This window comes from Agelaius phoeniceus, chromosome 3, assembly GCF_051311805.1.
Source record: "Agelaius phoeniceus isolate bAgePho1 chromosome 3, bAgePho1.hap1, whole genome shotgun sequence".
NCBI classification, from domain to species: domain Eukaryota; kingdom Metazoa; phylum Chordata; class Aves; order Passeriformes; family Icteridae; genus Agelaius; species Agelaius phoeniceus.
This window is the reverse complement of record NC_135267.1, coordinates 91848954-91875843: the sequence shown is the minus strand read 5'-3', so window position 1 is coordinate 91875843 and position 26890 is coordinate 91848954. Positions and strand designations below refer to the sequence as shown.

Sequence of the window (26890 nt, the reverse complement as noted above, 5' to 3'; positions counted from 1 at the left end):
TTTGGAGCCCCTAGATTCTCCAGGGGAAGTTAAATGTCACCTTCTGAGGCAGCAAAACCTGAGCTGATTGAGACACAGGGTCGAGGCTATGCACACAATTATGTTGCACACATGCTAATAAGTGCTGCAAACACGCAGGTCTTTCAGGCAGAAGCATTTTCAGAAATGATGTGGTCAGATACTCACAACTGTAATTTAATTTCTTTCCAGACATAAGCAGGAAGAAAAAGGCTGTAGAGATCTCAGGGAAGGCACTTGTAGAGCAGATAGAGATTCTCTCAGGACCGTGCTATTTTTCAAGGAGACACTTGGATGCTACACAAGTCCAGCATACCTGCCATGCCCTGAACATTAGCAATAATGAATGTCTTGCTTTGAAAGCCAAAGAAAGCGGTGTCAGGTAGGATAATAGTACAAAATGTGAGCCCATCTGTCTGTGTGATTAATGGAATGAGCCCCTTCCAGAGAATGAATGGAGGCAAGGAGCCATTTCCAGAGTTTGGGCTCAGTTTGGCATTGCACAGAGGTACAGAAAGGCTAAGAATTTGTGCAGTTGTTGATGTTCCCTGGGAAATACCAACAGAATGTGCTGGGTGATTGAACAGGGGATCTGATCCCTGTACCTTTTTCCATGAACTGAACTAAAAGGCAAAGGATCCAATAAATCCAGCCATGTTAAACCTTTTGAAGGGGAGTTGGAGGGAAAAATATTAGCAGCAAACAATATGATAACATTTTCTGTAGAAAGTATGAGTCACTCAGTTTTCAGTCAACCAATTTAATTTCAGAGAGTAAAATAAAACCATAATTTGCCTGGTCATCCATGAGGAGGCAGATGAGTAATTTTTGCAACTGGCCTGTGTCTCAAATTATATTTATAAATTAATTCCACTCTGAAACCAGAAGACCCAGACCCACCAACCTGCCATGACAGTCCAATAATGGCTTACCCTGAAAACTGCACCCACTTACAAATACAGGAAAATTCTCAATCTTATTAGTATGATCTTATTTTCAATGATACTTAGATACTTTCCCCAAAGACCTCAACTGGGACAAAGTACCTAGATTTTTCTGGCCTTTTTCAAAAATGGTTTTATTTTTTTTATTGTGATAGAGGCCACCAGCAAGATGAAATCAATGAGTTGTGTCCAATGACAATATTGATAGACCGTGTATCTGAGGCTCTCTTTCATACTCTAGGGAAAATATACATCCCAGTGCCCTCAAGGCTGAGTCACAAACTCTCTTGCTTTGCCATTCCTCACTGAACACAAAACATACTATCAAAACCAAAGTTCTCCAACAACCAAATCTGTGATCCTGAGTCACAGGTGAAATTCTGAATTTATTAGCATGTTTCTCTGGCACATGTTGTTGAACAACTTTTTCTATGGCTTTAAGGAGATTCTTTAGTCTTCTACTATTTTAAGACAGTCTATCTTTTTTTTTAAATTAGATACATTTGGCTTCAGTTTGGTATCATGTTGTCATCTGTCTCTGAAACTTCCCTAGAAGCCTGTAGAGGAAATGTGTTCTCCATGGTGCTGTTAATTTGGGTACAAGCTGAAGATGGTTTCCAGAACAGCACTGACACTCACCTGCTGGGATGGCACTGGGGCCTCCCACGCTGCTGTCTGGGGCTTGGGAACTTGCATCTCTCTTCAGCATCTCACTGCACTTTTCCAGTTCCTGGAGAAGGAACATCTATTCATAGCTGTGGCAGCATGACATTTTCCCATATTTACCAGGAATAATTGCTCTCTTCAATGTTAAGGCTTTTGGCCCTGTAGGAACCAACAGCAAAGCCTCTTTTTATGTAGATGTAATTGTCTGCAGTGCATTATTTTTCCCTCTTTCTTCATCGCTTTTACCTTTTTTAATTCCCTCCTTCACACACTATTTTTGGTCTGTGCTTTTGTTTTCCTTCTGCCCAACCTTGAATATCATGAACTGTTTCCACTGAAATTGTTTCTGGTTTTCTCTCACAAATAAGTGACAAGCACGAAGACGCGACTGTTGGGTGCACTTCATTGTCTCCAACAGCCCTCTTGCCTCCCCATGGCCTCAGTGATCTCTTCTGCCTCAGACTGAAGAGTGGGTGTGTGTCTTGAAGAAGCAGGTCTGCCAAGAGAACACAGAGTTATTGTATTTAATTGGGAAGAGGCAGGGTGTGGATGGCAGAAATGAGAGAGTTTTACCTAAATTTAGAGGTGTTCTCAATTTCTTTCCTCATCACAAATTTTTTATTTTCTTCCTTCCAGAGACTGCAGTGTTTTCCTGCCTGAACACAAAAGCTAATTTGTGAAAGATGGGAGTAAAACTGGCTTGGATAGCCTAGCTCATTAATGGCAGAAAAATTGCTTTAAGATCAGGACAATAGTGCTAGATATCTCTTGGTTCTCTGATGATTCATGATGACAGTACAGGAAAATTTTGGTCCAGCCTTGAAGCATGCCTAGTCACTGTTAAGCTGTCTTTTATCTCTGTGGTAAGAAAAAAATAGTTCATTTTCTCTTTTTTTTGAAGGAGAGAGGAAAAAAAAATGTCCCTCTAGAAGCCCTGCAGAAGGTGTATGTCATTTAAATGTCTTTAAAGCTTTGGTTTGAAAACTTCTGGAGCTCTACACAGTAATTAGTTCCATTGAGGAAGTGCACACATTCTGCTACTCATGCTAATTGCTGATAAGGAAAAGGCAGGAGGGCTCAAGTTTGAAACGTTTCAGGCGCTTGTCTTTCTTTTGCTGAGCCAATTCCTGCAAAGCTGGCAGCAGCCAGAAGGAGTGCCTTCTGCAATCATCCCTACCCAGTGCAATTTTAAAGTTTCTTCTCTTCTTTCCATCAAAAAAGCCAGGGCAGCAGCTCATGTCTTGTCAAAATGGGCTTCACATGCTTTGTGCACTGAGCAGCAGGCAGCTCAGCAAGAGGCCATGCAGATGAGTGGAAAAAGGGAAAATTGCCTCATTTCTTCATCTTTGCTGCTCAATATGAGGGAATAAATGCTGTTATAAGCATGGGGAAAGGGATGGAGCAACAGCTTAGCTAAATAATGAACCCTAGAACTCCGTTTGTCACCTTATTTCTGATAGTTAGGATTGCCAGCTTCTCTTCAGTCATGTAATACTCAGCAGCCAGACAAGGAGGAAGGGAGGAATAAATTCCAGCATATTTCCTGCTTTCTAGATGTCTCTAGTTCTTGTGATAACTCTGTAAATTTTGTAATTTGGATAGATTAAACTTTAGACTAGATGAGTAAAATTGGAATTCAATTTTAATTTTTTCAAAATAGAATTTTAAAATAAGTTTTGTCATTAGGATTTTTAGTATCTGAAAGTAGCAATATTTTCTGTTAAAGGTCAAACTCAAATTTTTGCAGAAGGCAATGGGTTCCATTTGAGATTTTAGCCACTGTATCAGATAAAACAAAATCTTGTAAATGCGTCCTTTGTTTAGTAAATTTAGTAAATGTAATATTCTGATACAACTGACTGCTATTGAAATTAGTTAAATTTCCCTAACTTTACCTGACATTACTTTAGATTTAATTAACAAAAAGCTGGGCCAAATAGTCAGGCCAAAGTTAGACAATTTGCATTTTGCTGTATGCTAAATTGACATGCCTAAAAATATTTTAGAATCTAGGCACCCTTAATATTTGCAAAGCAGTGTAAAAATGTGGAGAGCTGTGTAGATTTTACAAGGTTTTAGAATTCATTTAAAAAGAAGGCTAAATGTCCCTCTGGGAACAAAACAGTAATTTATGTCCTTTTGAGCTGTAGTACCAGAAGTACAAAACATTTACAGAGATTTTATTAGAATTCAGAATGAACACTGATAGTGCTTTGGATACTTTGAGGTAATTTTAATTTATGATTCTTGATTTTTGCTTGGAAATGCTGAGTAGAAACAGCTCTCTTCTTGTCTGTTATGACTTCCTTGGTGACTGTATCAGGGGATGAGAAGGTCAAACCTTTCTAATTTGAAGTCTCACTTGAAGAATGACAAAAAGAATAAGCACCTGATACAGAGAGACTGCTTTATTTATCACAAACCTTCAGATTTTGACAGTATTTAAGATCAACGTTCATGTTTAACATTTAGCCCGTGTTTAATTAATTTTTTTCTTCCAAAACTGACTGACAAATTTATACAATCTAAAACTGAAATTTTAAGTTTAAAAAAAAGAAGCATAAGACATAGTGGGGATCTTTGAGAGGTGCTTTGCTATATACGAAGACTCACAGATTCTGAAGCAGAATCTCTTCTATCTTTGTGAAAAAAGTATTCAGATGTTGCATTTTATTATAAAAATCTGTACTGGCTGGGTGGTTGTTTGGCTGGGGTGAGGAGCTGGAATTGCATATTGCCTCCCTCCCTCCTCAGATGTGGTACATACACCTGGGAGCTGTATTTACCTGCAGCCTTGTGAGTTTCCCATGGACTGAGAGGAATTCCTTCAGGATTTTGTTTGTGCCTCTCTGTACAGTCTGTTCTTTCCTTTCTAATGTGCTGGGGATCCATTTTCATCTTGTGATCTACGATAACCTCCAAGTGATCTCCAGCAGAACATTTGCCCATGTTTTTATGCAGTGGATTTGTTTGTGCCTGAGTGTGTTCCTTGTTGTCCAGTTGTCCCCACTGAATTCCACTCTAGTGTTTAGAGCTTTCTACAGACTAAGAAAGTAGTGAACTCTAAGCCAGACTTCGAGGATACTGGAATTTGACCTGCTTTGGGAGTGTGTGTGTTTAGCTTTTCTTAAAGGAGGGAGGTGAGGGCAGAGAAGTACTCTTGCCCTTGTCATTGTTGGGAAAAAATGAAATGTATCCTGACTTCAGAGCAAGGCCTGAGAACTCAGGATAATAAAATGAAACTAAGAAATTTTCATAAAATGCAAGATGGTGCTTGACCTGCTAATTTCTGAGTGTATAAGGAGTTATAGCACTGAAATGTACTGTGAAACCTAAACATATCATGCTAGGTTAGCAGTGCAAAGAAAGGCCAGACCATGGAGGGCCATCTAGCAAACAGATGATATGCATAGAATAACTAAAAGGAGGTAATGTGGTATTGATCTTTAAAAGCATTGTCCAACAAATCTAACTCAATCTCTCCTAAAGTAAAGGAATAAATATTAAGGAGAGTAAAGAGCTGGTGTATAATGGTAACAGACCAAGAAGCAATAAGAATCATGAGCTGATGATGGAGGAAAAATCCTGTCAGATAAACTTGATTAATATTTTGCAGATTGAATTACAGATGGTTGCAGTGGAACAGATGTAATTTGTATGGCTGTCAGATCCTGCTCCTATTTTTACAGATGAAAATTGTGACTGACTGTTGACATCCGTCGAGGAGATTTCACTGACTGAACTCAGAGAACAGGGAATAACACATCCCTCATGTTCCCTGAAGCAATATTGTCTTTGTAAATATGCATTCAAACACTGCTATGCATATTTGCACAGTGAGGTAAATTTATACACCACAGAAAGTGGATAAATGTATAGATCTGTGGTTCTGGGGGAAGTAGGAAATGAGCTGTGGATAATATTGCAAGCTTGTTTTGAATTGAAAACAAGATTGTCTAAATGGCAAGTTCCAAAAAGAAGGTGTTTTCCTGAGAGGACACTGCACTTGAGGAGCTTGTACCACATGTTTTATGGTCTGAAATGTGGTGTGAGGAGAATGCCAGGAGTGGTGGAGAATGTAATCCATGGTGGGTAAAGCCAGAGGATTGCAAAGGCTGGAGGGAGACAAAACTTCATGTATCCTGCAAGAACTGGTCCTTAGGAAGATCTTCCCTCAAAGTACTCCCTAACCCTAATTTTGAAGTGCAATAGCTGGAACACCTCAGGACAGAGCTATGGGATGACTGGAAACTGCTCTCATTGTCACTTCCAGCACTGCCTGTTCAGCAGCAGAGACACATCTGGAATCACAGAGTAATCCAAGACAACTTACTGAATGAACTTGTGCCATGCTCACAGTTCTGAAGTGTGAGTAGTTTCCTCTTTGCAGTGGGAATTAAGATCCCCAGACAATGTCTAAACTGCTGATAATGTACTCAGTTTATGAAGAGTAATGTGCCAAGTTGTGACAGGACAGCAATATTGCAGAAATCGATCTGATTAAAGTAGAAGTACGGGTAGAAAAACAAATTTGTTTTATCTAAAAGTGATTTTTTTTAATGCTATGAAATACCAGGATTATTTTGAACTTGGTTTGGATAATGCAGAATTTCAATTGCAGATTCCAGAGGAATATGGGAGAGCCATCAGTGTATAAACACGGGCCTTGAAGTCTCATTTTGGCTTGCTGACTTCCCATGTTGCTGCTCCCAGCTCTGGCAAAGGGCTCTCTCTACAAAATGGAAACAGAAATCCTGATAAGTTTCAAAGTTCTGATGTTAGTACAAAGGGATAGAATAACTGGGATTTAATAGAGTCTCCAGCACAGGGAGAGTATACTCAATGTGCAGTGTGACAAATATTGAGGAAAATGTAGTAGGACAGGAAAGCACAGAGTTGTTGTCATATGTTCATGCTGGAAGGAGCTGCTTGATTGCTATATTACTGCTTGCCCTGAGAATATTGCTAATTTGATGTTTACACATCAAGAGGTAATATTTTTGTACAAATGCAATTAAATGGCAGGACTCTTTTTCTTAGTCATCCCTGTTCTACTCTTGATGTCTTTTTCTCAGTCAGGCACCTGAATTTTCACATCATCGTGATTAGAAAAGCCCAGTTTTAACACAATAACTCTTTAACTCAAAGGACTGTGCAGTCTTTGTTTCTCACTGCTGGAGACTTAGGAAAAGTACTGAGCATCCAGACCTGCAGAAGTGCTGCTAGGAGGAGAAACAAACATATGCTGTGGGTGAAGGAAATGGAAGGCTAACGACGCTTTTGTCAGATGCCTTTCCCTGCTTTTTGTGCAGCTCCCTTTCTCTAGCTTGCTGTTTAGCCTACAGGCCTCAGGGAAACAGATTGTCACAATCCAAGTTTTTTCAGTGCCTTCCTGATCATGGGAGCCTTACATTACAGAGTATTTGCTTCATTGATGACTCAACTATAGTGGGATTTGCCTTCTGTGCAGCTTTTCCCTCCTGGTCTCCAGCACCAGCATAAGCCTAAGAAGAGAGAGGGTTAGATTTTACCCAGAGAACAGGGAATCCTAAAGAAAAACTCCTCTGAGGATGCAGCAGTAGCACCGTCTCTCCAAGCCACAAGGGACCCTGTTATGCCTTATCCATGTGCCACGTGGCAGTGAATGTGGTAAAAATCCCTACACAGAGCATTTTAAGGAACTCAGTATTTTCACCCCTGCTCAGGAAAAGCACCCATTGAACTCAGCTGGAACAAAGACAAGGAGAATGTGCCATTCTGCACTGTCCAGGCTGTGTGAAATACAAAGCTGTGTTTCATGTCAGGTACACACAGGCAACGTGTGCATTTGTGATTGTGAGATGTGTGGAAACTGACCATGGGACAGTTATAAAGATGAATTCTAACAATAACTGAGAAAAATAAAGCAGGGAAGAAGACCTTTGAACCTATCCTTTGTTTGCAATTAACCTTTATAAGCCTTAAGTTGATTTAGGAGCATTTGAATTAAAGTTTTAAGGATGTTGCTTTTTGACAGGAACTTTCTGCTTGTAAGCCTTAAAGAGTTTTGCAATAACAACCTTTGGAAGTATAATTTTAGAATATTGCTTGTAGTAAGGATCTTTTGAAACTATAGCTTTAGAATCTATAAAAAGGAAACATGCAGCTTGAGAAAGGAAGATGAACATCAACTCAAGGACTAAGGGAAGCTGGACATCACTGTTATGAGATTTATAGTCCTTTCAATCAAAAGGTGGACCCACAGCTGGAAACTGGACTTCACCAGATGAAATACTCCTTCCTTCTTTCGGAAACCAGACCACCACCACCTGGGATACTCCTTTCGGGATGTGCATCCTGAGAAAAACTAAATCACAATAGTGTATAGAATTGTGACGTAAAAATTGGGAATAGAAACTGCTGATGAGTAAAAATTGGGAATAGAAACTGCTGAGAAAGCTGATGAGCACCCCTATCAATACCTGTAAACCCCAACTATCAGTGTGCAGTTGGAGGGAAAACTTCCCCCACTGCACCCAGCACTGTATTGCTCATACTTTACATATTAATTAATCAATTGATTGCTGCTTGAATATTGGCCTAGTCAAGCTCCTTATTTATAACAGCAGTGACAGATGAAGGGGACAGTGAGAATAAATATCCACTCCCCACTCAACTCTGGCCATGGAGTTGTTTTCATGCCCAGTCCCTGCTTGCAGGACACTGGCTGATCAGTGGGTATAGCAATTTGTGCAATAATTCTGCTTTTGTTCTCCTCTAGCTCGGCTCATCCTTTTCTTCATCCCGTTTGGAGGGCACCCCTACCAAAGGCTTTGCTGCCTATTGCTGTAATCCCAGGACAGTTTAATTCAAGTCCCTTTAAATCTTGCTATGTGCCTTTAGCCCAAGAGAGTAAGAGTTAAAGTATTTTTCAGTGCTAAAAATAGGCAGAGTAGAATTGTAAGGGGAGTTCATGTGGAGCCTGGTTCTAAGTGGCTTCTTCCAGCTGATGTAGCTGCTGAGAGTCTGACTCACTGCTCTTCCTTGATACATCTCTCCACCACTATTGTGTCTTTCATGAATGAGTCCTTAAATGTCCTCTAAAATGAACAATAGTTTTGTCATTGTTTCACCAGTCAGAAGATAAAAAGATGAGATGCTGTATCTCAGGGAACATTTATTTCCAGGCATTTTTATTGTAAGAAACTGGCTCTGTGAGCATAGCTTCGAATAATAGCCCTTATAGGAAAAAAAGGACATCTGTTCAGGCCTTGCACAAAGTGACATTAATATCAACTTAATGGACAAAACTTCCAACAGGAGACTATTAAGCTTTCCTGATAAATTAATGTTATGCAGTTTTAATGGAGATCTGAAATAGATGAGAATAAAGAGAATATAAAAACTAGGTGTTCTGTGGAGTTTTACTTGAGTTGATATAAAATCCTCTCCTTCAGATGATCACATAAAATGTAGTTTTCAAGCTGTCTTTAGTGCTTTATGTCAACTTCACCGTACTGAAGAAGGAGAGCTTTTTAATTATGACCTGTGAATAAAAGTATCTACCATCATCTCTGTGAGATGTATACATTCAGCTGGATCAAGCAATCACCATAAAAATCACAGCTGAGAAGACTTGGGACCAAGTGGTTTTAGGACTTGCTCCTATTAGCCCCATCCCATTATAAATTAACCTTGGATTACATTTGTGCTTTCTGGTTGTGATCTCTAATGGCTCTGCAGGTTGGGATTGGATGCAGGTGCTTAATTCCTGTCCCTGATTTGTGCCTGGTAAAATCAAGACTGCACCTGGAGGGCAGGGAAGCAGGTATACAGGTTGCTCCAGTTCTCTGCTAAAGGTAGGTGTTGCTTGTTTTTTCTTCTTCATTTTGGAGCAATGCTTATTAATTTAGGTTCTCCTTTTTTCTGCTCTATTGCACCAAAGCTTCAATTTGTTGTTGTAGCTTTATTGTACTGGTGAGTTCTTTTAAATCTTTTAGTGACCATCGAGTGCTTGTCATCTCTGAAATTTCTTTGCAAATGAATCTCAATAGATTTAAAAAAGTTCTGCAAAATCTGATTTTGTGTTTCTTTGGGGTGGCACTGTATAATCCACATATGTGCTTTTTATGGACTACCTAATGTATTGTACATTACATAATTTAAGGAAGTAATTATTCCAGCTTTGTGTGCATATGTAAGTGCATTATTGTCTCTTGTAAAAATTTTAAGAGAAAGCATAAGTAGTTTCTTTTGGCTTGTTTTAGTTTGGTGTTTTCGTTTTTGGTTAATTTAGGAAAGCGATTCTCACACAGGAAAAGAGAAGTTACTTGGCCCTGAACAGAAGATCTCTGTTTAGGTGGTTTATGTGTTATTATTACTGTAGCTAATCATGTCCCTGGGCTTTCAGTTTCAAAAATGAGCACTTATGTCTCTTTAAGTAGTTGCCATGGAAATCCTCACAGCATGAACCTCTTCAGTGAACACCTTATGGCAGATAAATTATGTCTTTTGTTTCTGTAAACACATCAGAGACTGGAGTGAAAGGGGTTTGTGTGTCTTCAAAGCACAGGCACAAGGACTGCTACTTGTTTGTTCTAGCATATGTTTCCTAACCTCACTTCAAATCAGATAAATCAATGTAAGATTCTAATAGTGTTTTTCTGTTATTTGAGAAAGCAATACACTGAATTGAAGAAATGTCTTTTCAGCTCCTAGTGCCCCTAAAGATTTTCAGATTATTTTTTATTTTTAATACAAAGACTTCAGTATATAAGGCTTTTAGGATTACAAATATAGGTGATATTCCTGACATTCAAATGCTTTCCTTTTCTCTGCTGTAGAGTCTTCCTTAAGCAGGTGTGATCTTTGTGAGAACAGGGTGAAATAATAGAAAATATGAACCAATAACTTTTGTAGTTTGTGGTTTTTTTGCTTTTTGATGATTAACAAGCCAATTTTTCATTCCATTATTTTATACTTTTATAAAAAAAAAAAAGAAGTTTGTTCACTGACTCTTTTTGGGGGGATGTTCTCATTGTTTTCCATGTATCTTTATGTTGAACATCAACATTGGAAAACTGTACCTTTAAATTGAAATGTGGCCAAAAATTTCTGGGGTTTTAACATTTCTGTAGAGACTAACTTGGCTGTAATAAGGGCATTTAAACCCACAAAATTTTGTTCTATGCTCTTGAATAAGACACATGATTAGAGTGGGGTTATGACCTGCAGGCTAGCAGAGTCATATTGGGATGTACTGTGTGTTAAGCAACCTTCATGTGCTGATGGAGTCCCACCATTGTGTCACTCTTTAGCCAGCATTCCTGTGCACACAGAGCCAAAGTGTCTTCTGTTGCAGTGCTGTGAGATCAGGGTAATTCCATCAGCTACATATTTACCCAAGTACTGCTGAGAATAAAATTTGTCCCAGTATAGACATATAAGGAAATTAATAAAATGGGTTCACTGTAAAATGTTAAGATATAAAAATGGAAAAATAACATTTTAATGACAAAATGCACAGGCTGTAGAGTATCATTAGTAACACAAGTTTTAAAAAATGTTTTCTAATGTTTCTACTGCTTTTTTGCCTTGTTTTTAAGCAAGGTGAATATTAGTATCTTTCACAGAGAGTATTTTTATCAGTCCTGCAGGACAAGGAACTTGTAGACAACTGTTCATGTGTTCCATACAAGCTGTATTTATCTCTGTCCTGTTCCCATCACACTGTTGTTGATGCCCTGGAAGCAGCATCTGTGACTAGTTTGATGCCAGCTGCAGCAAAAGCCACTCTCAAACACGGGTGGACATGGCACTCATGGTGGGTTAAAGCACACAGCTGAGCAAGAACTGAAAAGAAGTTGGCTTTGCCACAGAACAGCTCCCCCCATAGTAGATTAAAGGAGCACTTCATTCTCCTGAGCTTTCAGTCTGTCTCTCCATTCACTATGTTCTCTTTTAAAATTGAGTCTGTTTAGCTTCTCCTGCCAGACACTCTGGCACAGTTCCTCAGGCACTTAAATATCATTGCGGATTTGGGCTTCTGAGCCTACATCTTATTTCCCTCTGAGGGGGAGGAAGCTTTGCAAGTAGAGTTAATTTTGCTATAGAGGAAATAAAAGCCATGAACCCTTTCTATTAGATTAAAACTGATAATAAAGAGCAGCCTTTGTCTTTCCATGAAGAACATCTGTGAGCTGCACAGCCACGCTGCCTGGGATGCTGTGAAGAGCCTGGGTTATGTGGAGCATTTAGTGAGAATGGCTCCCAGTGAAGCCCAGGATAGCGCTTCCCTCTTGTCTGATCTGCTTTTTCTGTCCTCCAGCAGTATGTATGGAGTGGATCCAACCCACAGAGAGCACAGATGTAGCTGCTTCATAAAAGCTCCTGAAACATCCTGTGTCTGACATAAACAAAAATGACCTTTAGTATCGCTCTCTCTGACTGCCAGTAATGGGCTAGTCGTGTTACAAACCTCCAAGCACACGCAGCATGCTTGGCACAAACCTCACCAGTATGGGCAAGATACAACTAATTAGGACATAAAAATACTCAGAAGACAGATATATATATATGTGTGTGTGTGTGTGTTTGTGTATAATGTGTGCAGTATGTAAATTATGCAGCTATGCAATGGCATTTAGGGCAATGCAGTACACAGCAAGGCAACATTTGCATTATTGTAGTGTAGCTGCCTGATTCTGTTAACACACTGGCATAAATCAGGGCAGCTGCATCTATAATGGCAAAGATGGAAGTCGTGACAAATTGCTTTCAGTGAAGAACTGGGTGTAAATTGCCTCTTTTATATCCAAAAAATGGAAGAAATGGCTTTAGACAGCTGAACATTGTCATCCATATTGGAAACAGAAGCCAGAGTTGGTTCATTTTCATTTTAAACTCAAATTCTGATGGCATATGGCAATCTCATTCCAGTGCTCAAATACATTTTTCTGTCTTAGTTTAAAAATAAGCTGAACTAGTATGTTTTGGTAGAAAAATAATTAAACAAAGTCTTATCCTTTTTTGTGAAGATTTTACTTGGTTTAATTCAGTATTTGCCATTTTCCTTTTGGAGAGAACAATGAGCTCTTGTCTGATGAGTGGATCTGCCCATTGAATGTTGATTTGCCACTCAGTAAAGCACACGAGGTCTGAATCATGTGGCTTGTTAGTCACCAGTATCAGGAAACAATTAGGAGCTGTTAACATTTTTCTCAGGTTGTCATAAATAAAGCTGATCTATCTGTGTTTCAACAATTTGGTGATGATTTTTTCTCTAGGCAAAACGTGGTGTGAGCATTCTTTTTGTAATGTATGCCAAGATGCTGTAGACAGCTCAGGTCACAAATGTGTTCAGGCAAATTACTGCTGCTGGAACAATGGCTTTGTCATACGTTCTTTCTGTCAATATTTCTGTTATATAGAGTAATATCATCTGTAACTGCATTTGGGGAGTAGGAATTATCTTCTGGCTCACCAGCAATGAATGCTGTGGTGCTTCCTGCATGGCTCAATTGAGCTGTATCAAGTGGGGATGGAAATGGCTCTGAAAGCAGACCCTGTGACTGGGGTGCTCTGCAGGACAGCAAAGAATTGGGTTCGACTTCTTCCTCCTCCTGTGCAGAGGTGGGAGCTGTTCCTGGGGCTTCTGCTGCTTGTGGAAATGTGCTTTTGAGTCAACAAGGTTATAGATCTCCAGCAGTGATCTGCATGAAGAGGATGAGCTTTGCTTGGCTCTTGGAAAAAGAGCCCTGTGGCTCCTCAGTGAAGGTGGCTTTTTGAGTACCCTAAGAGCAGAGTGTGTGTCAGAGTGACACAAAAATAACCCCCCAGGAATTTCCAGTGGTTCAGCTGTGGACAGCTGCCTTGTCAGTGCAGTTCTCAGCCCAGCAGTTAATGTGGACCTGTTTGAAGGTGCCCAAGTTTCCTTTCTGCATGGAATCCAGATGCTGCCCTGGGGTCTCCTTGGAGGAAGAGACAGTTAGCAAAAAGCTAGGTGAGGTGCAATGACTGCATTTCCATGTCAAACCCCTGGGGTATTTGGGAATTGCACACTGAAACTTTCAAGCTTCAGTTCTACAAATTGGCATATGTTTAGTTGCTTAACACAATTGGATTGTCAAATTTATTTTCCAATGGTAAAGTGTATGGTTTGAACATGGGCAACTCATTGTCTAGAAAAGTTTGTTTGCACTGACAGTTTGTAAAGTAGAACCTTTACAAACTCCATCATCTGTGTGCTTTGGTTTTGCATTCTAAGCATGCTAGGGTTTTTTTCTTCAAGAGGAAAAACATTAAAACATGCTAAAGTGATATTTTTGCTCTAGTTGTATAGCACTTCAGAAGTCCTATTTTTCTCTGATGTACCAAAGATGTACTCAAATTCCTCACTGACTCTTAAAAAGTGGTTATGTGTAGTTTACTTTGTCATAGTCATGACATCTTTCTCTGGAGCTTATGAGATTGTATAATGAAGTGTTTTTAGAACCCAAATAGTTTTGCTTCAATTTCAGTGTAATTTATCTCCAAAACCATGGACAGAATTTTTTATTTAGCACTATATTTAGCCATGTACATGTACCTATTTAACAACTCTAAAAATACAAAGCAGCATTCAAATCTTTGAGTATGTGGTCCTCATACAATTCTTACTGAATTACCAGGCCAAAGATCTTGGAGATATATTTAACTTAGAGCAACAATGATTTGGAAAGAATTGTTTTATCATTTGCAGACCTAAAAAGGGGAGATGATTTCCCTAATGATATCGCAATTTAAGGGCTTATTTTTGGAATACAAACTGTCTGACTGTGTGTAAACATCACTCTAGATGCCAAGCTTCCATCAAAATTACAGTGACATTAAAAGAAGAGTTTTTATTCACTTCCACGATTTTTGGACAATGACTGAAAATATTAGTGACTGGATCCAGAATAAGATCTTTCTCTACCAGACAGTGCTAATAAGACCTGTAGATCAGGTACTTTAAGCTGATATTGGGTGGATATTAAATTTTTCTCCTTCATTATTACTTCAAAAGTCAACAGCTTTACTGTGGGTCCAATCAGGTGTTATTCTTCATCCTTTGATACTGAAGAGTAGCTCTACAATACTTGTGTATTGAAAAAGAAACACACCAGGAGGTGATGACCTTCATAAGTCTGAAGTGTTCATTCAGGTGCATCTGGGTTATTAACTGAAAAGAAACTAAATAAAAACACTCCAAAGCCTTAAAACGTCTCCAATAGGAACACAAGCTGGTTATGTAGGAATTTTTAAATAGCTTAAGTATTTTTTTTCCTTTACTTATATGCAATGATGGTGGGAGGATTGCTTTCTCTACATCTGTTCTATTAGATGTGACTGGAGAGCTGAAATCAGTACAATTAATGTTTTTAACAACAGAATGAAAACATTTGTTACCTTCATGTAGTAAGATGAGATTGATTTACAGGTGTAAATAAATACTTACTGGGTCTGAGGAAAAACTTTACTACAACACTCCTGATTTTACCAGTTTCCTGATCCACCTAGTCAGTTTTATGCCTCTGGTAGGGTTTGCTGCTTCAAATAAACAAGCAACATCTAAAAGTAGAGCAAGCAGGGAGGTAGAAGGGTTCCTCTATTGACTTTTACAAACTGTCAGTTTATGTATTGCAAGCTCAAATGTAGCTAGCATTAAATCTTGTCTTAACTTTTCTGTGGTTTTTTTTTTGGTTTTGTGTCTTTTAATTGGACAATCTTGTGCTCTTCTGTTGATCTTCGATATGTTTACTACATGATCTGTGTGGGTAACTCTTTTCTAGTTCTCTCATAACCATAAACACATGTTTTTCATAACTTGTTTTTTGTAGGTTTTTTTTCAAGATTATAGAGAGGGCTGGCGAAGGCTGAAGCTTTATTTGCTGTACCAGGATTATTTAATTTTTAAGTTACTTCAAGCAATGCTATTTATTATGAATGGGTGATGATGGTAATCACATATCATTAATCATGTAACCTTGCTAATCAACTATTTTTAAGTGTTGGAATATGAGACCATAGTTAGAAGGAATGCAGTGAGACATACCAATTTATTTCCATCATTCATATAAGTTAGCATAGCTCAAAATAAGAACATAAGTACCCCATGAGATCAAGCCTGCCTAGCCTAGGAGTAATAGGAAACATTAATTACTTCAAATATTTTGATCTATATTGCTAATTTGCATGGAAGACTGACTGTAAGTTCCTTGCTCAATATGAAGTACTATAATAATGCTTATATCACTCTTGATATGATTTAAATGCTATAAATAGAAATCAAAATCTATAGCTAAAAACAAGTGGTTTAGCTTTCTCTTTAAAGGTTTACCTGTGATCTCCTTGGTATTAAACATTCAAAAGGCACTGAAAAAGCCCAGGGAAAGCCTTGCTGCTTTAATCAATAGCTGGCAGGATAAGGCTGTATCTTTTTCCCATATGAAGTGAAAGGGAAAACTGCTGACCTCTAGGATAGGTGAGATCCTGCTTTGGAATAACTGTGGATGCTTGTAGGTGGACTCAAACTTCTTTGTGTGTATTTCTAAGCATTCAAATCACCTCAAGCTTGTGATTCTGGACAATGCTGCATGTGTTTAAAAGTAATAATTTACCAAGAATGGTGCAGGTATAGCTTTGTATCTGTGTAGGTTTTATTGTAATACTGCTCAGAATATTTATTTGTATAAAGGTTTTGCTTTTGAGTCTTGCTGAAGCATCAGACAGCAGATGGTCTGTCTGTGCAATACTGTGTTAATAAGGCTAGCAAAATCCTGTCAAAATGTACCAAGTTTGCTAAGTATCAGGTGCCCAATATCTGTCTGATTCAGATAGAAAGTGAGCATCCAAATCAGGGTGCAGGTGTACCAGGTATAAAAAGAGCTGTAAAGAAAGGCTGTCATGTGTGTGTAAATCATATGAAGTGTGTCATGTCTAAGGCACATGAGGAGTGCCTGAGGATGTTTAGCCTGGAGAAAAGACCAGGGTGTCACATGATATTTTCTGAAAAATCCCTTCGCCAGGATTTCTTCTCCTGGGAAGATGAGAAGCCTCAGCTTCTCCATGTTTTGCTCCTCTGGAATGTGTTCTGGAGATTAATTAAAAACAATTCACATGTTTGGATAAACAATGGCCAATCACAGCCAGCTATGTCAGACTCTGAGTCAGTCACAGGTTTTTATTATTTGTTCTTTTCTAGCCTTCTGATGGATCCTTTCTCTTTCTTCAGTATAGTTTTAGTATATCATTTCTTTCAATATACCATCATAAAATAATAAATCAGCCTTCTGGGAACATGGAGTCAAATTCTCATCTCTCACCTCATCCTGGGGACCTCACAACACCACAGCAGAGAGACCTTATTGTGCTCCACCATTGCCTGAGAGGAGGGTCTGGTGAGATGAGGGTGGGCCTCCTCTCCCAGGCAACCAGTATGAGGGGAAATGGCCTCAAGGTGTTCTAGGGGAGAATCAGGTTGGACATAAGGAACACTTTCTTCACAGAAAGCTTTGTTAAACATTGGAATGGACTGTCGAGCGAGGTGGTGGAGTCACCATCCTTAGGGGTGCTTAAGAAATGACTGGATGTGGCACTAAGTGCCAGCTGACAACCTGGTGTTCCATCAAAGGTTGGATCTGATGATCTTGGAGGCCTTCTTGAATCTCAGTGATTCTGTAGGACATAGTTTTGCCAGGTGTGTTTCATGGACAAGCATGAACACGCACAATGTCAAGAGCAGTGCATTAGGGTACTCTGCAAACAACATGCCTGACTAAGCCTTTGCCACTGACCTTAGCCTGAAATCCTTCTCTGAGGCAAGACCAGCACTGGAGTCTCCAGGCCCTGGTCCCAACACCTTTGGTGCTGAGGTATCTGCTGAGCTGACTGCACATACACAGAAAGAACAGCTAAGAGGGCTTCAGGAACCAGAACATTTGTATGTGGCCAGCTTCCTCCGGAGCAGAGTAGAATGGGTGCATCTAAATACAAATGTACCATTGTTGGGGCAGTTCAGAACAGATACATTATGGAGGAAGAGCAAAACACTTGAAAAAGATTCACTGCCTGCCCAGAAGCCCTCCAGAACTATTTGTAAACCTGGGAAAAGGAAAGTTGCAGGTTTCTGAATCACAGTGGTTAAGCACCTGGGAAGGAGTAAATGGCAAGTACTCTCTGTGCTCTCATTTGTGCTCTGGCCATAAGTCACTATTGAATTGAAAGAGAGAGAGAGTGGGAGGGGAAGGAAATTGGACACCAAAGCAACAGAAATAATTCTCAAAAGAGAATATATCTAGAAAACAAAATTCTTTTCTCTTGGTACTTGGTGTTTCACTGTTTTCATAAATCCTCTCCTGCTGTTTTGATCCTGATTCTTTTCCATACTTACTTATTGGCCTTAACACTTCTTACCTAGTTCTTAGAAGACAGAAGCTCCTCAATAGAAACTAATTACTAAGTCCTGATTTCTGACTGTGAGCTGTGGCAAAACTGAGGATGATGGAGCTCTGGTTTAGTGCTCCTGATCTGGCACCTAGTCTGTGACTTGGATAGAATTTAGGTGTTCAAGCACAAGTTGTTGTAAAAGGCATCACAAGTATAGTTTGAGTAGATATCATTGGAGGTATCTAACCTGGAGATGCCTTAACTTTTATTCTGAAAGTTCCATGGTTTTCAGTGCCTCTGGTTGATGAAGAGCGGCTGGTTATTCTGGATTTTGTTCTACATGTTGCTGTGTTTTACTCACTTATTATTCAGTGTGAAATATGGAAATATTTCTGTGATTACCCTATAACTGCTGGACTAAAAATATAACACTTTGGTACCCTAGATCCCTCAATCATAGATGTTCACTCAAGTTGTCAATTCTGCAGACACATAAACACACCAGTACCAATGGTAACCAGAAAAAATTACTCCCTTGTTCCCTTTTTATGTGCAGCAGCTCACACCCATAACACCCTTAAGGACTGGGTTCAGGTTTGCAAGTTAGGCCCCCTGTTATCAGGAGGATGAAGCAGAGTTTTGCAGTATGCTTTGCTAGAAAAGCTGCTGATGTTAAATACAAGTTATAGATTAAAGCCAAGGCATCTGTGTCTCTCTCATGAGAAGAATGAACACTTCAATAAAGCACATATGACATCTCAGTTTAATGAGGTTTATAGGTGATAGATGAAACAAATATTTTTCTGAACATAATTAGAAGTAAAATAAAAGATCAGGAATCAGTAACTTTTGCTTTCTCAATTATTTAATTGATAATACCTGCAGGTATCTAAGCAACCTGTTTTCTCATGACAATGTGAAGAACAATTAAATAAAACCAAGAGAAAAACTCTTCTGCAGAGTTCTTGGAATAAAAGCAGCAAAATTTAATTTGACATTTATTGTTTCTGCAAAAAACTTCACTGTTCAAAAAGAAGCAGCCGTTAATAGAAACTGATTATAATAATTTTTCTGCTCTCTTATCCCTTAACATACCTCTAAAGGTGAATTTGACTTGAGAATTCTGCTAATTTTGGGAATTCCACATCTTCTGTGCTGCACAGGAGCACAGCCATGACCCAGGCACTTCTGTTTAGTCCCACTGCAGTGCTATGTTCAGGGTAGCATGCACACAGCATCCAGCCTGTTACCTAAAAACTGTAAGAGTGCCTGTCCCATCTCCTTTTCTACATCTTGTGGCAGAGACTTGCATCTCAAGACTCTAGTTTAATCTAGATAGTATCATGTATTATTAGGTAAGTAATCCTGCTACTAGGATATGTTGTCATTTCCTTTCAGATAAAATCGAACAAAACACTAGATCTTAAAAAAATTTCTGGTTATAAATTTTGCTAAAACTTTAACTACTTGGGGAAAAAGTTTTAATTGGGCACAGCACTTGCCTCCACTTAATCATTGTGTTAGAGTATTCAAATTTCCAGGCATGCTGAGTAGAATATAATTAAGATAGGTTAAAACTTGGTTATCCTCAAAGCCAAGTGACACAGGAGTTATTTATAAGGCTGCTTGCGTTTTGGATCCTGAGCAATGCAAAGAGCAACACAGTCTTCTGCTCTTTTCCAGCAGTACCTGGAAGAATTGAAAGAGAGATGATGCAATGTGTACAGAGGGAAATCACACTCTCAAACCAACAAATGAAACATGGATGATATTGAAAAGGAGGAGTGGGCACTTTGTGAGCTTTAGCCATGCTCTATCTCTTCCTTTCCATTCTGGAAGCTAATTTCCTTTATGCATATCATATGTGTGAAGGTTCTGAAACAGCTGTATGCATCCTACTTCAGGAGGAGAGCTGTGTTCTTAGCCTGAACACCAAACCTTCCTGCACTGATGTTAATTAAGCCTGGTCTGATGCTTCTAGCATCTGCTGTGAGTTGTGAGTGCCAGTGGGTAGTTTCAGGCCATATATCTCATATATCTTTATACATGGTCTTTTTTCCTTTTTTGTTTTTTGTTTTTACTTTTTTTTCCCCTTCTTTTTTTTTTATTTCCCCTTCTTTTTTTTATTTCCCCTTCTTTTTTTTTATTTCCCCTTCTTTTTTTATTTCCCCTTCTTTTTTTTTATTTCCCCTTCTTTTTTTTATTTCCCCTTCTTTTTTTTTATTTCCCCTTTTTTTTTTATTTCCCCTTCTTCTTTTTTTATTTCCCCTTCTTCTTTTTTTATTTCCCCTTCTTCTTTTTTTATTTCCCCTTCTTCTTTTTTTATTTCCCCTTCTTCTTTTTTTATTTCCCCTTCTTCTTTTTTTATTTCCCCTTCTTTTTTTTTTATTATTTCCCCTTCTTTTTTTTTATTATTTCCCCTTCTTTTTTTTTTATTTCCCCTTCTTTTTTTTTATTTCCCCTTTTTTTTTATTTCCCCTTCGTTTTTTTTATTTCCCCTTCTTCTTTTTTTATTTCCCCTTCTTCTTTTTTTATTTCCCCTTCTTCTTTTTTTATTTCCCCTTCTTCTTTTTTTATTTCCCCTTCTTCTTTTTTTATTTCCCCTTCTTCTTTTTTTATTTCCCCTTCTTTTTTTTTTATTATTTCCCCTTCTTTTTTTTATTATTTCCCCTTCTTTTTTTTTATTATTTCCCCTTCTTTTTTTTTTATTATTTCCCCTTCTTTTTTTTTATTATTTCCCCTTCTTTTTTTTTATTATTTCCCCTTCTTTTTTTTATTATTTCCCCTTCTTTTTTTTTATTATTTCCCCTTCTTTTTTTTTATTATTTCCCCTTCTTTTTTTTTATTATTTCCCCTTCTTTTTTTTTATTATTTCCCCTTCTTTTTTTTTATTATTTCCCCTTCTTTTTTTTTATTATTTCCCCTTCTTTTTTTTTATTATTTCCCCTTCTTTTTTTTTATTATTTCCCCTTCTTTTTTTTTATTATTTCCCCTTCTTTTTTTCCCCCCTTCTTTTTTTTTCCCTTCTTTTTTCCCCCTTTTTTCTCTTTTCTTTCCTCTCCTTCTTTCCTCTCCTTCTTTTTCTTTTCTGTTATTTTTATTTCTTTTTTCTTTTTTTTTTGATTTTCTCCAGCTTTTATCATAAGAGGTGAACTAGAATGAATGTCTGGCTTTTCCTCCTGAAACCACTTTTGCCCCGAGAAATAACAGAGGCTGTTGCAAATCCTGCATTCACAGATGCTGTGTTTCTGCACCAGTGATGCCCGACATGGTGTGCATTGAACACACAGAATTTATGTGGCTGGAAGCTGGGGGATCACGCTCTGAACCCCTGCTCATCTCTACTCACACAGACTGGGCACGGACAAGCAGGCTGTCACCAGCAGAGAGAGTCAGGCTTTTACCATCCATGGCAACAGTTGATGTGCCCTCCTGAAAGGAAAGAAGGATTTTAATTTTCCATGATTTGTCCCCAGCAGAAAGAAAATGCCGCATGTACGGAAATCTTTCCTACTGAAAGAACACTTCAAACCTGTTCTGTTTCATGAGGTCTAGCTAAGTATTCAGTTGATTTTGTCTGTCTAACACTATTATCGTCAATAAAAATATGTTTCTTTGTTCAGTGTTTCTTATCATAAAGCAGCAACCCATTGCCTGATTCTTGGGGTACACTGCCACCAATCTAACCTAGCAGTCTACAAGTCAGTACAGCTCCAGAAATTACAGAGAGAATCTTCTGGAGTACTTTAAGCTCCTCTCCTACTTTTCTGATTCCTCATAGCTCTTTAAGTGTTGAGGAGCAATTCACAAACCAGCGGGGGGCTGACTGAAATTGCTGAGTCTCTCCATATTGGAATGCACTGGTTATTATCTTGTCAGGCAGGGGAGACAGGTTCTTGCCAGCCACAAGGTCTCGATTCCACAGCCTGATGTAAGCTGCAGTGTAAACAAATGTCCTTCAAGATTATGATTTCTTTAATTAGCATTTGATAGTCTCTGTGAATTTCAACAGAAGAGGAACTAATAGAAATATCTGCCTCCCAAGCTAGCCTGACTTGTGTAAGCAAAATTTAGCTTTTCTTTTTCTTTGGGTTGCAAATGCATTCTAGAAGCAAGTTGAATGATGGACATCTGGATCACCTGCAATTCTGAGTAAATATAAACAAGTTTTCAGACTTTTTTATTAGCTTATTCTTTGACTTCAGGATGAGGGCAAATGTTTCAAGGCAGAACTAAGAGGTGATGTTGCCTTATTGCTTGATCTGATATATTTACAGGATATAGCCTAGGTAGGGTGCATTAAAATTCCCATCAAGGACGGATGCCAGTATCTCTGTCATCAACATGCATGATGAGGAAAAAGAGGCTATTTTTATTGTGGCAGCACTTTACAGTTATTTTTCATTACAGTTTAAAGCTGAGAGGTGGTGCCTATTGGTGACCTTTTCTGTGAGAAGGAAGGGAATCATTCCAGTTTCTGTTGCTAGAAGGCTTTACTACTGTTCAGTCTGAACTTAAACATGAACTCATCAGTTAACAAGTGTGAATTGCCACATACCAGCTGCCATATCCAGATATCTGAATTCTTTTTACTTTTCTCAGTTGTTCCTGGTCCATAAGCTATAGCCTAAAAAAAAAAGTAATGGTTTCATCCAAATGACCAAAGTGCCCATATTCATCTTCCAACAGCATTTAAAACATTCTATTTTTACAGGAGAATATTCATAGAGGATGACATTATTTTTGCAGACATTAAAATTCACACTATGTTTGGTTTTCTCATATTGATTCCTACTGATAAAAAGGGAGCTGGTCACACCTGCCACTCCTTATGCTCCTCTGCATCCTTGCTTATCTACTCCTCCTGCCTCCTCCCACTCTCAGTTTTGCATCTATATGCTTCCTGCTTCTGTTCCTGGAACAGGCACTTCCTCCTCATGAACTCTGGGCCCTGTCAAGAGCCTGTTGAAGTAGAAAAGATTCTTCCATTAACATTAAAAATGCTGCAGACAGGACTTAATCTTTGTCATTTTCTGTCCCCTCTGTGCTCTTTCTGACATTCCCACACTCTGTCACTTTGCTGTCAGCTGTATTGGACTCTTTGGAGTGTGACTCCAAGTAATTCTGGGGAAGAATATGTTTTGTAAACATCACGCGTACAGCACAGATATCAAATGTTGACAGCTTCATTTACACCCAAACTAGACTGTGTTTGACTAAACTGTGAAGTGGAATGTTTTAGGGCAGCCCAGGCTCTCTGGTTGCTGTCCAGTTTTCCTTGTTTCTACATAGATGGAGGGGGAGGAAAAAAAAAAAGTGTGTTTACACACCCAGACTAGACTTGGACCATGAATGCTGCTCAAACACATAAAGAAGCTTGATTTACATCACACTGGTGCTTCTGATTTGGGAAATATGGGGAGAGGGACTGGGGAATGAATGAACTGTTTTAATCCCAAAGGAAATGAACAGAAATAAAGTTCAGGTTGATTCTGGACATGGAAGTAATGAAAAGAAAAAAGAAAGCCCCTGCCCTAAGCTAGTCAAATCAATGGACAAAAGACAGGGGTGCATAACTTTGCTGGGGTGCCTAACTTTGTCTGCTGACTGTATATTGATCCCAAGCCTGGATTCATTCATTCTGAACAGTAGGCACCAATAATCTGTACCTTTAAAAATATCTCTTTTTTATAGAGAAATTATACCCCCTTACCTCTGTTTCAAAGTTATCTCCAAACATACTCAAGGATTTTTTCTGTTTTATTTCCCCACGATGATCATTTAACCAGCTTGAGAAGGAAAATGGCTCCATAACAGAAGTGGAATTCAGTGGGAAGGGTGTTTCTTTCAGGAGTTCATCTGTAAGCAAGGCAGAGGGCTATCAATGACAGCCCTTGCTTCCCTTGCTCTTTGCAAAGGTTTTAATTGAGGGATCAATTTACAGACACTATCCCACCAAATATTGTAATGGTAAGCAGTGTTATGGTCATTATCAGGACTTTTTGAGATTGCCAGATGCGTATGTTGTGAGTCTTGATGGAGTGACTTCAAAGATGTTGTCAGAACTATGTATTCAAACAGTATGCAATATCCTACCTAGTTCTTCCTGGCATAGTCCTCATTCTCTTTCAGACCACCTTTTGCACTGGTAAAATATAATGTGTCATCTCTGAGCCTTTGCTCATATCATATCCCTCTAAAAGAGGACTTGGGCCTATAGAATAAGCTTATTCTACATGTCTCACATAGTTAGTACTGGTTTTTCATGTTTCTTTTCCTCTTCTTCTCCTCTATCCCCTATGTGTCCCCTCCACAGTGAATCAAACAGATTAGTACAACCTAAAATTTAATACAATGTATTTTTTTGTGGTGTTCTTAGAGCATGTCATGGCTTTGGTTTTGGTCGCTTGATTTAATTTCCAGTAATTCTCCTTCCTAAATAATTTGATTTGAAATAACTGGAGGACTAATTGCAGTATAGCTGGCACAATTCATGATGCATGTTGCTGGTATATGAAATGAGCTTTACTTATTTACCAGCTCACAGGGAAGTGCAGAGACAGAGCAATTGGCCTGGTGATTCTGTGTAGTTTGTTCTGAGATATCATGGGAGAACACCCATTGAGTAATTTCAAGCAGTAATGCCAACCAGATGCTGGAAAAACTCCCTGGATGGTTTGCTCCCAAATGTATTGTGGTAATAAACCTGCAGCCAAATCTTAGTCTCGGTGCTAGTAATAGAACAGCTATTTTTTTAAGTATTAGTGTATTCATTATGCAGTATTCTTTTGGTTCTGTTCTAATGCTGAATTTCACTGCTCTGCAGTGTTTTGAACCTACCATTAGAGTTTTTCATTAAAGACCATTTTGTACAGAGTCTTTGAACAATATGTGGGAGGGTCAGTGTATGCAGGGGATAGCAGTGTACTGAAGATGCTGTTGCTGCTCACGGGATCCCAGTAAGCACTGGGTACAACCATCTCCAGATAATCTGGGTGGGCTACTAATCCTTTCATTGTAGAAACAAAACTTTGCTATTCAAATTTCTTCTCCATTATTTTGGGAGGTTCAACTTGCTAACCCACTGCAGCGCCTTAACTTCACCTATGCTGTGATTTCGTGATATTAAAATAATTATATTTTTAGGAAAAATTTCTCTTGGCAATGCCTCTTTCAGGAAATTCTGAAAGTAATCTGAAGAAATCTGTAGCAAAAGAAGACATTTTTTGTTTGAAAACTTTTTTCTTCAAGTTGTTTTTTTTTTTAGAAAAAAGCTTCCTTACATTATTTAACTCAAAAATTTAAAACAACTTTTACTGAAAAGCAAACTTGTCCAGAGAAACTAAGAAGCAACAAAGGAAAAAAGAAAGTCTTTACATGAGATTTATTTTTTCTGAACTTGTAAGCATTAACATGATCTATTCTTGAATGTTCTATATATTGTCTGATAACACTAAAATGCAGTGTAAAGGTATTTGGTGATTTAGTTTTGGTGCTTCATTTTTCTCACTGTAATATGACTGCTTGGGGTTTTTTCCTTAATTTTCACAGGTTCATCAAACATCCTTTGGAGGTAATTAGGAACACATACACACTTTGTCCTTAAATTATGGATATGTGCAAATGAGATTGAAGTGAAAAATTGCTTTTTTGACTAGGGACTGATGTAAAACAAAGTCTAAAATATTATGATATACGTTCACACACAGCAGAGGAGGAAAAGAAAAGAAAATTTATCAGAAATTATATGAGAAGGTACTCGATGCACCTGGTGCTCCAAAAGTTATTAAAATATTTTGTTCTATTAATAACTGAAATCTTTATCAGTTGTTTTTGTTTTATATTGTTTTCAGATTAAAACTCACCATTTGAATTCAGAAAAGTTCATTGTAGTTTTGGAATACCAGAAAGTTACCCATTAGTAGAGCTTTCTACTAAAATGCATGTCCTAGTTGTGAGAGGTTTATGGGGTTTTGGTGGTTGGTTGGTTGTTTATTTGCTTTAAAAAAAAAAACAAAAAGCATATGGAAGCTGATAGAATAAGAGACAAATACAGAGATGTTGTGAGTATTCTGCTCAACTTGGGGAATATTTCTTCTCCACAGTTTAAGAATCCCAGCATCAAGCTGACAAGTAAATTCAAATTTTATATGCTGGAGAATGAATAGCAAAAAGCTATTTTTCATTGCTCAAGGATGGGCATTGTGGTGTTTTGTGCAAGGAGAATTATGAATGTTCCCCATGAGTTGCAAGGAACTTGGGGTAAAAAAGAAAGCCAAAGTACCTGTTGATATTTTGACCAAGAAGGAGCACAAATCTAACAAAAAGAAGTCTAAGTTTGTAGTTTAACTTCTGTCTGTTATTCTCCATAAACATAATTTGCTATTTTCCTTTTTCTGCTGATCTCTGACTCCAGTTGCCCTGATCAGCTGGGACAACACTCAGGGGACAACAGCAGAGAGTGGCCTGTGCCTACCCAGGGCCAGTGTAAGTGCAATACATCCTGCACTTACTATGCTGCACTGCCCTTTCTTGCTTGTGATAAACAGCCACCAGCTAGCAGTTTATTTTGCTTTCAACTGAAGGTGGGCTTTTCTTTATTTAGACTTTAAGTTCCTCAGTTCAGAGCTTTTTTTTCACACTTGTCTTATCAGCAGGCCCTAGCCTGTGATGGGGTATTGGCTTAATACTATCTTTGATGTTAATGGCACTTGCTCAGTGACAGCATAATGGCCTTTGAAAGCTGTGCCTGCATGGAATTAAGCTTTTAGTGTGACCTGGTATGCTGACTTGATTATCTGTTACTGTAGAACAAATGAGAGAAGGCTGTGGTGATGAGGTACGTGACAGATGTGTGACATTATCAATAGACTGCT

The 26890-nt window shown here is 38.4% G+C and overlaps 2 protein-coding genes across 2 annotated transcripts in view; one reads left to right on the top strand and one right to left on the bottom strand.

Annotated features, from left to right (window-relative positions):
* MTA3 (metastasis associated 1 family member 3) overlaps positions 1-26890 on the top strand; it is a 224387-nt gene that overhangs the window by 175251 nt on the left and 22246 nt on the right. The window lies entirely within an intron of this gene.
* HAAO (3-hydroxyanthranilate 3,4-dioxygenase) overlaps positions 19625-26890 on the bottom strand; it is a 33569-nt gene continuing 26303 nt past the window's right edge. The window contains exons 7-10 of the mRNA XM_054630115.2: positions 23728-23873; positions 22573-22641; positions 21364-21446; positions 19625-19703 (exon numbers count right to left, since the gene is read on the bottom strand). Coding sequence (XP_054486090.2) covers positions 19625-19703; positions 21364-21446; positions 22573-22641; positions 23728-23873 — 377 coding nt within the window. The remainder of the gene's footprint in view (positions 19704-21363; positions 21447-22572; positions 22642-23727; positions 23874-26890) is intronic.